Consider the following 17228-nt stretch of genomic DNA (forward strand, 5'->3'; position numbering starts at 1 on the left):
CTAAAACGTAATGCCGTTAGTGAATAAAAAATAAAAATAAAGTAAAATGAAAATAAAATAAGACTCTAAAAAGTAATACAGAGTGGAGGTACAAAATAGAAGGTATTAGAGTTATGTATATTGGATAGGCTATTTAGGCTATTTATGCAGTAAAGTGCATGTGAATACAGTGAGTATGGATATATACAATACAGTATAAAACATGTGCATGCGTAGGTAGATGGAGAAAAGATAATACATGGAAGGAGATTTATATATATATATATCTATATAGATATATATATATATATATATAGGCAGGCACATAGGCATACTTTATATCTATGTATGTACATCTACAGTACTCGCTTCTTTAATTTTAAAAGCTGAGAACGATTGTCCACAAGTGAATTATTGGGTGGGGAATTTCAGAGCCAACTTACCACTAAGACCGGTTGACCAAAAGATTAGCTTCACATCCTGATCTTATAATAGAAAAGTCTCCTTCTCCCAGTCCAAAGTAATTTCACTGCTCGGCAGAGTTCACTTACCCGGCGACAGAAGCGGCCCTGCGCTTCCTGGCAATTACCGAAACAACCACCCAGCAGAGGAGCTCTCACAGGATGTTTTAGGTGGTGTACTTATATTTATTTAAATGCCACCAGAAGGGGAAAAAAAAGTACCATTTCTACGTTCCTGAAATCTAAATAATGTGCTGTGAAGCACACTTCACTTTTTCAGTTGAAAATTTTCGGCACTCAAAGACAAATGATTTTGCATTAAATATACCGTCTGAAAGGGCCCCCCTCTATGACAGAGGCTGTTACCGGAGATTTTGCTCTCAAGGATTCGTCAAAGATTATTGTTTTCCGCTGATTTGCTTTTTGAAGAAAGATGTACCCCTCGCTTCCCTCCCGCAGGTTCAAACCTCAACGACGGACAGTGGCACGCGGTGCGCTTGGTTGCCAAAGAGAACTTTGCCATGCTGACGGTCGACGGCGACGAGTCCTCCGCGGTCCGCACGACTTCGCCTCTCACCATCGCCACCGGAGGAACCTACCACCTTGGAGGTAAGGAGCACGTCGAAAACCAACGGCCCTCGATGTCGCCTCCCCTTTGGGAGAAACGCCCTTTCATCCAACACCCATTCACGGAAAATAGGGCATGTTAAGGCGTTTGAGCCCGCTGATGTGTTCTCACTTGGTTTGAGGTCCATGAGTCACCAGCCACGGGACTCATATCGAATATGCCTTTTTGAACCAACCCAATTCATGCAAAGTCCAAATAGCCAAAACGAGTGTCAGCTGGGTGTACGTATGTGTGTGTGTGTGTGTGTGTGCACGTGCGTGTGTGTGTGTGCCCACGTGTGCATTCAAGCCTGTCGTTAAGTATGGCTAAGTATTGTCTAAGTATGTCTGCGGATCATTTATCTCACTCGCGATCTATAATCCCATTGGTCAGAGTGTGGAGGTTATTCAGTTAGCTGGAGTCCGCACACACACACACACACACACACACACACACACACACACACACACACACACACACACACACGCACACATAAAATAACTACGTAATCTGTCTGAGTTAGGAATATGCCAGTTTAATGATGCCAGACACTATTGTCTGTCTGTTGGAAGACGGTGTGTATCCGAGTGCGCGGGGCCCCGTGTGTCTTGGCTCCGGCCCCTGTATGGACAAGTAACCCAGAAGGATGGCGGGAATTACCGGGTCCATCACTTCTACTCATCCACCCTTCCACTCCATCCCGTCTTAGTCACCGCTCCGCCGCTCTCTTTAACCTCCCCATACCTTCATCCCGTTTCTCATCGTACGCATATTTTCATCTCTTCTTTCGACGTTCTGGGTTCGAGGTTTGCGCGGCCTTTGCGAGGCAATTACCCCCTTTCCCTTTGTTCGGGAAAACCTAATTGCACCAGGAATAATGAAAAAAAAAAAAGAACATGTATCCTTTTTTGTAAAACACGTTCAATTCGGATGCGTTCACTTCACAGAAGCATCCGGTCAATCTTTCCTACTCCCCTCTTTGCACCTCCCCAGCTGCGCCAATAGAATGCATTTGACTCTCTCTCTCTCTCTCTCTCTCTCTCTCTCTTTCCCGGCCTGATTGCTCCGTTCCCCCTCTTCCTCAGCCTCCAGTGTCCAGTGTGATCTGATTGGTGGGAAATTGATTTTGGAATGATGAGCTATTAATCGATGCCGGGTGCGAGGGAGGGGGAAAGATCCAAGCGCGCCAATGTCTCGGCCGTGTACGACAGGGTTGTAAAAAAGAAAAAACGGAAACATGGCGAAGAGAGACGGGGAAACCAGTCGAGGAAAGGACAGGCAGATCAGGGGAGGAAATAATCGGAGTGAATTGGAGTGATAGAGAGGAAAAATGACAACATGGCGGGAATGAACAAAAGGAAGAACATAATGGAGGGAAATGTAAAGAGATTCAGCCTTTTCCTTTCCATGTCAGAAGTCCGAGAGAAATGATTTGAGATGAGACATGGGTGCGAAGCAGGAGACAGGATATAGTCTGAAAAGGTATTAAATCGATTCGGGGAAAATTAAAGATGTTCATCGTCATAGAATGTCTGAATTTCTGTTTTTATGTGTATTCAATCATTTTATTCTAATGATATAATGAAGTTTGGATACTTGTACGAGTTCACAAAAGCCACTTTGGCGATGGCACCAGTCAGTTGTATCAATGTTTGCTTCACTGATTACAATTTAATGAACTCTGATCGAAATGAAATACAATCAAGAAATCAAGAAATATATTTTGGCTCTTATATTTTCCATGCTGAATGGACAGATGACACCCGTACGTGGTTAATTTCGCTAAAACCAGGATTGAAAAGGTCCTAAGTCTTGAAGTGAATTTGCTGATGCTCATTTTTAATCTGAGAGATGGGTCGTGAGGTGGGAGGAGGGCGATATTTCAATGTGCGTGTAAAAATATCACAAGTGCACGTGCGATGTTCACATCCCCACGTGTAAAGAGAGTTAGGTGGCTATCACATGCACACACATTCATGTATTAACACAAATGCAGGCATAACACATGCTGCAACCTTCTCTCTCCACATAAATACACTCACATGCACACCCCTTTGCCCCTTGATGTCCATGGTGTCCTTTTCATCAGGTGCTGTTTTTTGTTTTTTTGAAACGGGCATCGAGATTTCACTGGAAACAGCTGTATTATACTGTATATTGACTACAAGAGGGGTCCCCCAACCCCGACAGACACCTGTTTTAGTCTGACAGTCACAAGGGACGTGCTGAGGGTGGAACCGTTTCCCCCAGAGAGACGCATTTTATTTAAATTCTTTCAAAATCCGAACATCAACTGTCAACTTTGGATAAAAATAGAATAATATGAGCCCAAATAATAGACATATTCAACGGGCTCCACTGTGTGATTTTCGTGGGGAAAAAGAAGACACTAACTCCTTTCCCGATTTCATTTTTTCTCAGGAGAAGGAGAATAACGTTAATGTTTAAATGACTTGCATATTCCAGAATAAATCTTTTAGCCGGTTTAATTTATTTAGCCAGTCGGCAAAGGGAGAAGAGGAAGTCCACAGTCCAAATGACTAGCAGGTAGCGGATTGATTTTCTGTGCAAGATATGAATATCCATGACATACGTGCTCTGAACCTGTCCTAATCGGTTGAATCCAAATTAGTCATCATTGGTGGAACTGGTGTTGGAAGCTGACCTCACAAGTCAAATTATATATATACTGTATATATACTGATCAGCAACAACAGTAAAACCACTGACAAGTGAAGTGAAAACATTGCTCATCTCGTTCCCATGGCACCTGTCGATCGGTGGGATATATTAGGCAGTAAGTGAATAGTCAGTTCTTGAAGTTGATGTGTCGGAAGCAGGAAAAATGGGCAAGCATAAGGATCTGAGTGACTTTGACAAGGGCCAAATTGTGATGGCTAGACAACTGGGTCAGAGCATCTCCAAAACGACAGGTCTTGTGGGGTGTTCCCGGTATGCAGTGGTTAGTGCCTACCAAAAGTGGTCCAAGGAAGGACAACCGGTGAACTGGCGACAGGGTCATGGCCAGCCAAGGCTCATTGATGTGCGTGGTGAGCGAAGGCTAGTGCGTGTGGTCCGATCCCACAGAAGAGCTACTGTAGCACAAATGTGACCCACCGCACTGTAGCACAAATTGCCGCCGATCAGTGCCCGTGCCGACCCTTGTCCATTGCCGTAATAGCCTACAATGGGCACATGAGCGTCAGAATTGGACCATGGAGCAATGGAAGAAGGTGGCCTGGTCTGATGAATCATGTTTTCTTACACATCATGTGGATGGCCAGATGCGTGTCTGTTTACCTGGGGAAGAGATGCACCGTGATGCACGATGGGAGGAAGGTAAGCCGGCGAAGGCAGTGTGATGCTCTGGGCAATGTTCTGCTGGGAAACCTTGGGTCCTGGCATTTATGCGGATGTTACTTTGACATGTACCACCTACCTACACGTTGTTGCATACAAAGTAAGCCCCTTCATGGCAACGGTATTCCCTGATGGCAGTGGCCTCTTTCAGCAGGATCTTACAGACACAGCACACATTGTTCAGGAATGGTTTGACGAACATGACAAAGAGTTCAAGGTGTTGACTTGGCCTCCAATTGACCAGATCTCAATCCGATGAAGCATCTGTGGAATGTGCTGGAACAACAAGCCCCATCCACGTGGGGGGCCCCACCTCACAATTGACAGGACTGAAAGGATCTGCTGCTAACGTCTTGGTGCCAGATACCACACGACACCTTCAGAGGTCTTGTGGAGTCGACGGGTCGGAGCTGTTTTGGCGGCACGAGGGAGACATACACAATATTAGGCAGGTGGCAGTTTAATGTTGCGGCTGATCGGCGTACACTGCAATATATGTGTATGTTTGGGTTGCTTAATTTCAAAAGGTTATGCTGGAAATGACATTTTTAAAAACTTGTTCCACATGGCCCTTTTTTAATTTCCTGTCCCTCTTGAGCTCTCTGCATGGGCCTGGTGCACATGTACACACACACTAAGTCTTACACTGAGAAGATATTTTTCTATCTTTATTTTTTCTTTCATCAGTGTCTTCCCTTCCAGCACAGCTGGGGTGTGTGGGCTGATTTGACAGTGACTGCGAATAGGGCTTTTCTTGTGAATGTTACATGACATAACTAATGCTGCTGAGCGCATTGCCCCGTAGTAAATACAAGTTCTGTGGGCTGCTGGGAATACAAACCTGCTGATTATTGCAGCGATGAGGAGTACAAAACCACATTTAAGCGGCAGCCTCTCCGGCTTGATGAGCACTGTTTTAAAGGACACACTTTCGCTGCTTTTTCTTAACCAACTTTTATTCATATTCAGCTATTTATTATTCATCAATTATATTTTTTTCATCAGTTGTCTGAAAAAGGGAGTAATAATTTATTTTAAAAATCCTTTGCTTTTCGTTCATGTCGCAGTGCTGTGTCGTTTTGTGGGATGCTTTGAACTGTTTGGTTTGCTCTAAGTGTCCCGACAGTTGGTTTGATTTTGCCTGAATTTTAAACAAGTCGGGCATACTAATTTCACTGCAGCTATTCCATGATCTGTTTTATTTTGCAATGTGATTTCTTACCTCTTTGATTGTTTCAAACCGGTTAAATAAGCAATAGTAGTAATCTATTATACATAATATAATATAAATCACAGTCACTGGAGTGTTAATCAGACATCTTATGAGCACACTCTCTTCTTTGTCTGTATGATTGAGTCCAGTTCAATTGATCCCAATTGGAAATGCCAACACACCCACACACACACACACACACACACACACAAACACACACACACACGCACACACACACACACACACACACACACACACACACACACACACACACACACACACACACACACACACACACACACACACACACACACATCGACACCCATAAGTGGATAGAATATCCACTCCATTTATTGAAAATGGACCAACGTATATACAATTTCCATACCATCATCATCATGGAGGAGGCAGAGAGCATACGAAAGATAGTTTAGCCCCTGGCTTGCCCTCAATTATTCCCTATGATCACACGGCTTGATGAGTAAATGGGGCCAGCAACATTAAGCCAACATGAACCTCTCCAAACATATTCATAAGCCGTGAGACACTCTTAATGAGACGGATCTTGTCTGCCCATGTGCCAGATTATCAGGATGCACCAAAAAGGGGATTCTCCAAAAGAAGTAATGTTTTGCCGCAAATGTTAGGGCTGGCATTTGTAGGTTCTTTCTATATCCAGACACACATTGGCTTTTATTTCTACGCTTCTTTAATGTAGACATCAAAACCAGGACTGTAGGTTAAGAAAAGCATACAGCATACAGTCCTTAAAATGGAATCATAATGTCTGTAGTTTGAGGTATGTTTGAATGTAGTATGTAGTATATTTGAAGTCTATAAGAACATACAGTATACAGTATGTCCAACATACATATACTCTACGTATTTCTATAGTTTACTTTTAAAGAATCTTAGTTAGTTATTTGAGCTGTACAAATGAAAGGACATTGCAAAATGAACAATGACGCAAAATTAAATGAGACCATCCTGTGTACTATTTAGGTTGAGTGCACCTGACTTTGTGTTAATGGCAACCGAAGTGTGAAATTTTTTTCTACATTACCATTTACCATGGCATTATGTTGTGTTACGCTTTTCCCTGCTGTGGCACTGTGTTAATTAGGCATAAAATCGCTAAATTAGGACTAATTAGTAATATAAATGCTTAACCCACAGTAGCATGCACATCAAGGGATGCGCACTAATGCTGCTTTCACAAATGCATTGCAACACTGAAATAATCCAGAATCCGGAGGAGCTGTATGTGTGAACACAAATTTCCCAATCAGATGGACAGGACATTAAGCACACTTTCCCCAACCAGCACCCTAGTACAAGTCTGTGTAATGTCTGGTTTAGGGGTATGTGTGAATAGAACAGGTAATTGTCCAGAGAATTCACAGCGAGTGAGCGTGTCACGTCATGATGACGTCTCTATCATGCGACTGCCGCATCATAGTGACATCATCAACACGGTCACTCGAAGAGGGTGAAGAAGGGTTCCAGTGTAGCTGCTTTATAAATTTATAAATTTCCACTGTTTTGTTTATATTACGGATTATACTACGGGTGACGACATGCGTAATTGTGTCACGTCCTGCGTCCTGCAGGAGGCTCCGCCCCTCGCCTAAACCAAACAAATATTTCCAGTAGGTGTGAATGCATCGTACATGGACAATCTCCGGTTTTGTGGTACATGGGTGAAAAGGCAACTTGTCCAACAATGTCTGGAAAATCCAATCTGTACATTGTCCGGAGTTCATGTATGAAAGCAGCTAAATAGTATGTATAGACACACACACACACACACACACACACACACACACACACACACACACACACACAAATTCAGCTGATATCACACACACAAATAATTGGTAATTTTACCATTAGGGTCACAAACATAGGTTGTGGACCAGGAGCAATTATGTGCAATAGTTATCAGCTTAACAATGCGAGGACGTTGGTGACCAATGAATTGGAATAAATGGAATTTATTTAAGTTAACTAATTCCATGAATCAGTTGCATTTTGCAGGCTGTCAGTAAAAAAACAGAATGTCTGTGTATTCGGCAAGATGGCTGGGATGCTGAATTGGAGAATGCCATTACTATACTACAACACACTTCAGAGAGGTTGAGCCTCCAACACTTAAACGATTTCCAACAATATTAAAATTGGCGGTCTGCTTGATGAGCAATCAGGGAATTGAAAATTCAGGCAATTGAAATTCTGTCGCAGTCACGGAATGTTTTCCTCCAAAAAGATGTCTGTCACAGAGATCAACTCATAACACTAGAGGCCAAAAGGTGACGCAAGAGGCGTTTGATCTTTGCTGCAAAATTCTTTAGCTCAGACATCAGCTGATGCCATGCCGACATGTTTGCATCTCAAAAAATGTTTTTGCAAATTACCTTCTTCCACTATATTTGGTTATTGTTTTAAGGAATATTGCAGTGACTCCTTGGCCCACTCAAAGACAGATAGATATACACACCACAACTATAAACCACCACTCATAACCACTCATTTTGTGTAGCTCCCTCTTGTGCCGCCAAAACAGCTCTGACCCGTCGAGGCATGGACTCCACAAGACCTCTGAAGGAAGGTCTTGTGGAAGGTCTCATTTGAAAGTGAAGAATCAGAGCTTCCAAACAAGGTGTCACTTGTGCAAATCAAGCAAATATTTTTAAAGCTATGACTTGTTAATGACAAGGGTGTGGCAAACAGTGTTTCTGAGATAATCACCTTCAAAGTTTTCCCCCACACCTGGTTCATTCAGCCAGCTCCCGGAATGCAAATAGTTGGAGGACCAACAGAGCCTAGCTAGTTGTCATATGGCTAATTAACATCCTGCTGAATGGGGACTTGACACCCTGCTGAATGGAGCAATCACTGCTTTGTTCTTGTGTTTTGAGGGAATATTGGACAGCGTCATCAACACACAACTACTTTTGTTTTTTAAAAAGCTTTTATTTAACAATAAAAATATACATGTCGTATTAAAGTGGAATTATTTAGGAGTTTAAAAGTACGGGCAATGCAACAAAATGTAGAGTCTATCAATAATATGAGTCGGAAAGTCAGCCTCGATGTGTCAATTCATATATAAATGTCCATAATGCCGAATATCTTCTAAGTTCTTGGAGTTATTATGTTGGCTAACCCCAACCCTACCCCGGTAACACTCTGAGAGCCTGTTTGAGCCGCTTTTCATTTTCTTTTCGCCCCGGGCAGCATTTGCAGGTAAGCTTGAGAAACTTGTTCATAATCTACATCACCAACCTCAACAGACTTCATCACGTCATCAACTTTTTCCGGGCGCATCGTCGGTCTTCTCCGGTGGTTGTTGAAAATATTCTGTTTCATAGTCACATTCAGGTTGAAATCCGCTGTTTGAAATGTTCTCCAAGTCCGGGATAATATCAGATTCAGCGTCGCTGTCGTTCTCCGCGTTGCCGTCGGAGAACTGACGATCATCGCGGAAAATGAAGTCCAGTACGCATTGCTCACACTGACTTGGCTCTATCGCACTGGTCAGATTAAGGTCCACGATATGAATTAGATCTTCCTCCACCCGCTTCTCGTAATCCATAATAACACAGAGACGAAAGATTAAATAGACAAGTGAAACCGGATCCTCGTCTTGTTTACAGAAGTGACGTCAGCATTTCTTCTTCGATGGTACATGTTGGTGCACGCCCCTTCCACAATGATGTCTCAGTTTGTCTGTAAAAGTAGTACAATTTAAAGGTTGAACTCTATCAAAACGGTTTCACATTGTGACTTCGCATCACATGGAATATGGATGAATGATCTTCACCTGGACGCTCGGTTTAAAGGAAACGATCCATCGGCGTTGTTCAGCGCTATTCAGCATCTCGGTAAGTGAACTGCGTTTCCTCATGTAATCTAACGGGAATATTTAAGTCCATGGTTTAACTTTTTTCTACTATTTATAAATCAAACTCGGTTTTTAAAATACTTTGAGAGATAAAAAAAAGAAAGGAATTTTCCTTCAAGAAAGGTTTTTTCAACTTATTTGGCTGCTCCTGGCGATTTTAGAAATGCGCGAGATAGCTGTGGTGGGTCACATTTTTGCTACAGAAGCTCTGCTGTGGGATCAACCCGACAGGCTAGATTTTGCTCCCCACACGCATCAACGAGCCATGGGCAACCATGACCCTTTCACCGATTCACTGGTTGTCCTTCCTTGGACCACTGTTGGTAGATGTTTTGGAGATGCTCTGACCCAGTCCTCTAGCCATCACAGTTTGGCCCTTGTCAAAGTCACTCAGATCCTTACGCTTGTCCATTTTTCCTGCTTCCGACGCATCAACTTCAAGAACTGACTGTTCACTTGCTGCCTAATATATCCAACCCCTTGACAGGTGCCATGGGAACGAGATGAGCAATGTTATTCACTTCACCTGTCTGTGGTTTTAATGTTGTGGTGTTGCTGATCAGCGTAGATAGATGGATGTTAGATAAATAGAGTGAGAGATAGACAGACAGGCGGACGGACAGATAGACAGACAGACCGACAGACAGACAGGCAGGCAGATGAATGGATGATAGATGGATAGTTTCTATAGCTCGCTTCTTTTTTATCTATCTTCCACCCGCCTTTGCTTTCCATTCCATCAATTCTCGCATCTTTCCCTTATTTTCTCCTTGCATCTCTGTGTCCTTGTCTTATTGTCCCTTCTCTTTCCTCTTATCCAGTTTTTTTCTATCCCCTCGCTTTCTACTCTCCTCTCATCTCCACCCCTCCTTTTCTCTATCCTCAGGAGCGTCTGCTTTCAGAAGCAGTCTCCCGAACCCAAAGCCTATTTTACGGGGGAGTAGTTTCTCACTCCTGACGAGACGCTTAAAGAAATTAGTAAGTGACTGACACAAGACGGCCGTAGATTGAAATTCTAAAGAAGGAAGACCAACACCCACACACACAAACACACACACACACACACCCACAGACACACACACACACACACACACACCCACACGCGTACCCTCACACACTCACAAACGCCATAAAGTCGCAATTTTTTTTCTTTATGCTGGAACAGAGGACAAAAGAATGAACCAAAGAGAGAAGAGTGAATAATGGGAAGCTTTGCTTTGCTGAGCTCAACTCTGGCGAAGCTAGATAACTGGAGCAGACTGCGTGCTGAACTACTGGTGGTCAATAATTGCTAGACCATAATGAGCCGAGCCATGCAGCTCTCCCACTGCTTTGGGCTTTCAGAGCTTCACAATGAACACGTTTTGTTTTTTTTTGTTCTTTTTTTCATTGCGAACATGTGAAGACCCGCTGCACAATATATAACACAGTATTTTTGTTGAGTTAAGGTCGATAGCTATTTTCTTTCTGTATTTTTGCTTACTTCTGACACTGAATAACATCCATGCTCACACTAACTCTGGTATTAGACACAGTATAAGGCATTGAAGCAAAACAAAATTATACGTATTTAATTTTTAAAAAGCTGTGCACATCAATGCGTACTAAAGGAATTGTCCCTTGGGTTGAATAACACATTAGACGATCTTTAGCAGAAACGACTGTGAGCATTTCCTTTAGCTGTTAAGGTCTCGCAGCGCAGAACGTTCTTGTTTTTGAACCATTATGATTTTCTGAAAATTGAGTGATGTGGATCATTATCTTGATGCATGATCCAGCTGCGCTCCACTCTGAGCTAACGGATGGACAATTTTCTTCCCGTCGAATTCTGTGCCATAGAGCAGATTTCATGGTTCCTCCACTGACGGCATCCAGGTCCTTGGGCTCCAAAGCCTCACCGAGCCATGCTGCTGCCACCATGCGGGACAGCTGGCAGGCTATTCTTCGTGTGGAATGCAGTGTTTGATTTTCTCCAGACAGAACGGGAGCCAAAAACTTTGCCCACAGTTGGATTCATCTTGCAGTCGAACATTGTTCCAGAACTCGCCAGGGTCATCCAGTTGCTTTTTGGCAAACTTGAGACACACATTGTTTTTGGTTTTTTTCTCAGTTTCCTCACTGAGAATGGTTTCCAACTTGCTAGTTTTCCATAATGGTAGTTTTACAGTTCTGCTAGTGGGGTCATGAAGAGCAAGAAGCGGACATTCATTTATTACCCTGATTATCAAATTTATTGTGGAAAATCTTCAGCTAAACTGTAGAACAACAGCTTGTAGTCGATATATGTTCCAAATATGTTTCTCTACTTCACTCCGCCCAGACGTGGTGTTAACATCAGAGTCTACAAAGCAAGTGGTCATAGTGGAACTTACTGTCTCCCGGGAAGACCGAATTGAAAAGGCCAACGAGCACAAAAGGCCGAAGTACGCAGAGCTGATGTCTGAGTGCAGGAGCAATGGTTGGAAAACCCGCGGCGAACAAGTCGAAGTTGGATGCCGGGGATTCGCTGGCCAGTCATTCACTGTCCAAGTAACACCACATGGTGTATTCACAAACTCTGGTATAGGAAATAGTAGATTTTGTTATTCCATTGCCTATTCATTTGGCCTCTCCTTAGACAGATGCAGTATGTGAGCAATTATATTTAACCAGATTTTGAATTTTTTTTATACAAGCACATATCAGAAACGATGACTTTTCACGAATATTTGTTGGACTTGCAGCTTGAGAGTATTTTTGCCACCGCCTTGCTGTGGGCTTCCATGGCTGATTTCCAACACAATGGCCCCTCTCGGAGCAGAGAGAGATTCCCTCCAGATGTGGGAGCCAGTGAAGTGAAGCCTGGGAGCCAGCCATGCTGCCGCTGTGCCGGTGCCCTGGTCGCACAGAGTCCTAGATGTTCCATGTGCATACAGACAAGGAGCTCTTTAGCACTCAGCAGGGGAGGCTGTGATGTACAGCCTGCGCGGCCACGGGTAAATCACGGCAGGATTGGTGTTAGTGCCTTTCTCTTTGTCGGGGCGAAAGGTGTAGTTTGTCAACCACCCGCAGCTCCGATTGCAGTTAAAGATTGTGTGTCAGCTTAAGCTGCAGGTTTATCGCTGTTTCCCGTGTACTCTCTTCATAAATGTTGGTGTGTATATCTTTACTTGACAGTGCACTTGAATTACAGGTTACTAAAGGCGGTTGTTCATTTGTATTACGGTACCAGTGAAGGGAAATATTGCTATAGGCAAGTAAAATACTTGTGGGTTGGATACTATTCTGAAGGGGAGTGGATGACTGAGGAGAGGGTGGCTATAGTGGCCTTTTAAAGGGATATTAAGACGATAGGATTAGGATATTGTAAATTGCAAATAACGTTCACTCCACAACTGATAGAGCATTTTGGATTTGCACATATTGGGCTATGTTGGATTTGGAAGTGGTTTTGTGGATGTGTTTGGCATACAGTATCACCAGTCAGGAGATGCTGACCCATTTACTTGACTGCGGCATAATGATTGTTTTTGTGTTTGTTTGCTAAGCCTTTCAATACACAGAGTTATACAGGTTTAGAGCACAATCTTCCATTGTTTGCTGTAGCGCACAATGTTGCCGGAGCCATTGGGGGTTTATTTCTCCAGATTACCTCGGTGGGGGTGTTGCCTGTCAAGGGTTTTGTTTCTTTGTGAGATAGCGTTGTGCTGCATGGGGGGTAAGTGTATTTTTGGTTCTTACTCATAAAGGTTGAATCCAAAAACTACATTTGCGAGTCTGGAATCAGGTAGAACAGCAGAGTCAAAGTTGACTTGACAAGTTAGGTTTTGAACTGCTCGAGAACACCAGGCGCCTCGCCTCCATAATAAAAAAACATGGGTCACATGAGCTCCTGTATCTCTTATTGAGTTATTTGCACGAAAAAATGCTAAACTTGAATAGAAACCTTTATATTGCAGTCTGTGGACCTAAGAGCTCCTGGTCCGGCTACCTCGCTGCATGCTTCACAGCTATGCGCCGTGGCGACTTAAATTATTTGTTTTTATCTGTGCTTTTCTATACATGTGTGTATTATTCACCGTCTCACCCTGCCTGAATACCAAAAACCTTTAAATGAAATTTGAACTTTGACCGATGGAGCCTCGAGCATGGTAATAGAAAGTTTCAGTGTGTAGCGGGGGAATTATCCCGGTTTACCTTCAAGGGTGACATGGGAACGATAAGGGAAGCAGCAGAAATCGCTGTCTTTTGAGCGCGTAACAACATTAGTGCATCCACAAATCCATCCATCATTCCATCGGTCCCTCTGCTTCTCTGCCAAACTGTCAGCGAGGGCTGAGGTTTTCCTTGCATTCATATGCTATCCACAGGACACAAAGAGCTGCCAGCCATCTGTAGTCTGCCCCATTTCCCACCCCACCCCACCCACCCCTCCCCATCTTGCTCTCTCTCTCTCCCCCTGCCTTTTCCTTCTCTCGCCCTCCCTCTCCAGCGGATAGACAGCCGGCAGCTGTAAAGGGAGGGGGGTGGGGAGGGGGACAGATGGCGAGAATGACACGAAAAACTTTTTTTTTTTTTTTTTTTTTTGGAGATCGAAATGAATATCACAGGAGGAGGCGGGCAGAAGGAGATACGGACACACACGCGAACACCGGCAACGCGCGCGCGTTCACAACCGCGTCGCTTTGTTTGCGAGAAAACGGTGGTTTGCTGCGTGTCGTCAGCCGCACGCGGCCCAGATGCGTGGGTACGCTTAGAAACGTGCACGCTGAAGCCCTGCCGTGCATCTGCCCATAATAAGCCCTTTTTGATGCGCGGACCTTGAGGCTGATAGCCATGCCAGGGAGTGTGACAGCCTATAACATCCAGATGATGGAGATGTCATTGAGAGACAATGTTTTATGATTGGCCCGTGTGCTTACGGCACGGATTGAACTCTCCTGTCTCTCGCACCGCATCGGTATCCTTTCAGACGCAAAAAACCCACATACACACAGGCGCGCGAGCACACGCAGGCAGCCGCACGTGCACCTTCGCCCTACCCTTGTCCCCCGTTGGAGTCATAAATGGCCTGTGCTCTACCCTGGCCTTAGCGACCATATTAAATCTAATGGGCCGTGTGGAGCTCCTCTAAAACAAGAGCACAGACAAAGGTTTGCGGCTGTTAACTGACAATAACCAAGGACTCGGCCCGGACTGTTGTTGCTCGTCAAGGATTATGTGGCAGTTGTTGTGTTTGATGTCTGCTATCGCAGCAGGTCTTATTTTCCATCCGTGTCTTCCATGTCACAGATTTATGTAATCCATCTTTTCTTATTTATGGACCTCCACCCCTCCTTCCATCTCTTTGACACTGTTTTGTAATGATGGATTAGCAATTCATTGCTTCGATCAGCTATTCGGACGCGGCGTTGTTAGTGACCACATGTATGTACATTTTCTTTCATGTTCAGGGTACTTCCTGCAGACGCTGTTCCCCCCGACGCAGCATTCCTTCCAAGGGTGCATGCAAGCCATCTTACTGGACGATCAGTCCGCCGATTTGCACGCGGTGGAGAAAGGCATCGTGGGAGCTTTTGAAAATGTCAGCCTGGACATGTGTGCCATCATCGACAGGTAAGAGTAATAAAACGCATGAATGCACACTCACACCACTGGCCATGAACGGATTCACTTTCATACAGTATGGACATGAAACAATAAAGCAACGGAAGTCGTAAATCAAATTTTAAATTGGTCGCTCCGCATAAATTGCGTCAAGACCCTCAATTGTTATGATTTAGTGTGGAGAGAACCCTGGTTGTAGCGTGCATGGCTGCACAAGGGTGCGCGTGCGTGTGTGTGTGTGTGTGTGTGTATGAGAGACATATTTTGATAAAGAGCTCTCACTCTCTAGCAATGAATTCGCAGTGCATAGTGACATGCAGCACATTACTTTAATTCAAAGGCAAAAGAAAAAAAGATTAGACGCTCAAAACTCAAATCAAACCTCAAAATCATCGCTTATCTTTACACGCGTGCCAAAACTCATGCAGGCGACGCATGCAAAGCCGTGAAACTTTGCCAAGGCGACCATAATCCGCCGCTTATAACCTCGGCAATGTGTTTTTTCGGGTCATGTTTGTCTCTAACGCTTGCGTTCATCATTAAAGCTGACCACACAATTGGATACCGACTCTCACCATCGAAAGCTAGATTGATTAACTCCATTCTTATATGTCTTATGTACTGTATCCCCTATAGCTTGCTGGAGTTCCTCGGCTTAGAACTAGACTTAATTGGCACGTCCAGTTTGTACAACGGTTGTGGTTCTGTAGAGCCCTTACTTAGAGGAAGCGAGATACCTGCATAAGTCATATGGGGAGAATGAACCCACACAACTTCGCAATTTAAATTGAATTGTTTTGTCGAACCGTCAGAGAAGAACTCCCCTAATAATATGTTTCTGAACTACTTTTAAATACTAACAGTGGGCAGTTGCCAGAATGCAAAAGAAAAAAAAAAAAAAAAAAACGTATTTTGAACAGGTTGCAGGTTGATTTTCTCTCACTTTGACTTGTCTTTGTCGTTCAAAGTTTATATCACTGCGAAACAAATTGCTGAATATGATTTAGGCTGAAGGAGAAAATTGGTGTTCCAAGAATGGGGGAGTCTCTCCCCACGGGTTAGGGTTAAGGGATGGAGACGGAGTCTTTCTGGCCGCGGTGCGCCAACACGGCTGGAGTTTTTATTGTAACCTCAAACAATGATGTACGCCGGCCACAGGTATAGATAACAAAACGATGATTATTATAATAACGAGGTTGATAATGATCATCGCAGGGGCGCAGGAAGAATGGCGTTCCCGCTGCTGGGCTGCTGACGAGCCCGCGCGCCGATCCCCTCTGCAAGACAGACAAAACATTAAGAAAACTCCCTGCCTCGAGTCGGACCAATCAGCGCCGCCCGGGCGTTGATTGCGCCGATTTGAGGCAGCTTGGCGGCCGTGGGAAAGGGAACCGTGCTGTCCTCCGCAGCCGGTGCTCGACCACGCCACCTTTGTCCGCCGCAAGGAACAAGCAAAACTGTTCTACATTTTAATATCCTCAACCTATTTCTCGCTCTGCTGCGTACTGCCTTTGCTGTAAACCGCTGTCCTTCTCTGGCAATGGATCTCACTGCCAAATTAATTACATTCATACATGGACACTGCATTGCCATTATGAATGAAAGGGTGCTTATGTGAAGGCAGCTCAATAGCCCTCGTCCGACCACCTCTTCATCCATGCAGGTCCACTGTGGGACTGTTCAGGTCCATGCGGCGAATCAGGCAACACACAAGTTACACAATGGCAGATTTACATTTCAAACATTTGTCACAAACTGTAGAGATACACACACACACACTCATACACATTGTGTTAAACCTGCAGCATAGCACATAAATCTTAACAAACAATTCTTTTCAGAGGTTCCTGCAAGTGTTTTGTGAAGTGGGGATCCTTTGCAACAGTCTTCTGTGAAGAGAAGGTTTTTTTTTTCTCACACGAGGCCCAGAATATGTCACGCTTTATGACCTTAGTGATTGTCAATTGTCGCGTGTTGTGAAAAAACAATGTGATCTGCTATGTGATCTTGTATTAGCCTAGAGGTGCGAAAGATGATTTGAATATGATCAACTACAGTTCTTTCAGTTATTGCAATTTTTGTTAAACATTTTTTAGTATAGTTTTTGTCAAATATTTT

General features: G+C 44.0%; 1 protein-coding gene across 1 annotated transcript in view; it reads left to right on the plus strand.

Moving 5' to 3' along the window:
- cntnap2a (contactin associated protein 2a) overlaps positions 1 to 17228 on the plus strand; it is a gene marked incomplete at both ends in the record, with an annotated part of 398026 nt that overhangs the window by 257128 nt on the left and 123670 nt on the right. Inside the window, 2 exons of the mRNA XM_080020721.1 lie at positions 900 to 1049; positions 14957 to 15119. Coding sequence (XP_079876847.1) covers positions 900 to 1049; positions 14957 to 15119 — 313 coding nt within the window. The remainder of the gene's footprint in view (positions 1 to 899; positions 1050 to 14956; positions 15120 to 17228) is intronic.

This window comes from Zeus faber (genome assembly GCF_960531495.2).
Source record: "Zeus faber genome assembly, chromosome: 19".
NCBI lineage: Eukaryota > Metazoa > Chordata > Actinopteri > Zeiformes > Zeidae > Zeus > Zeus faber.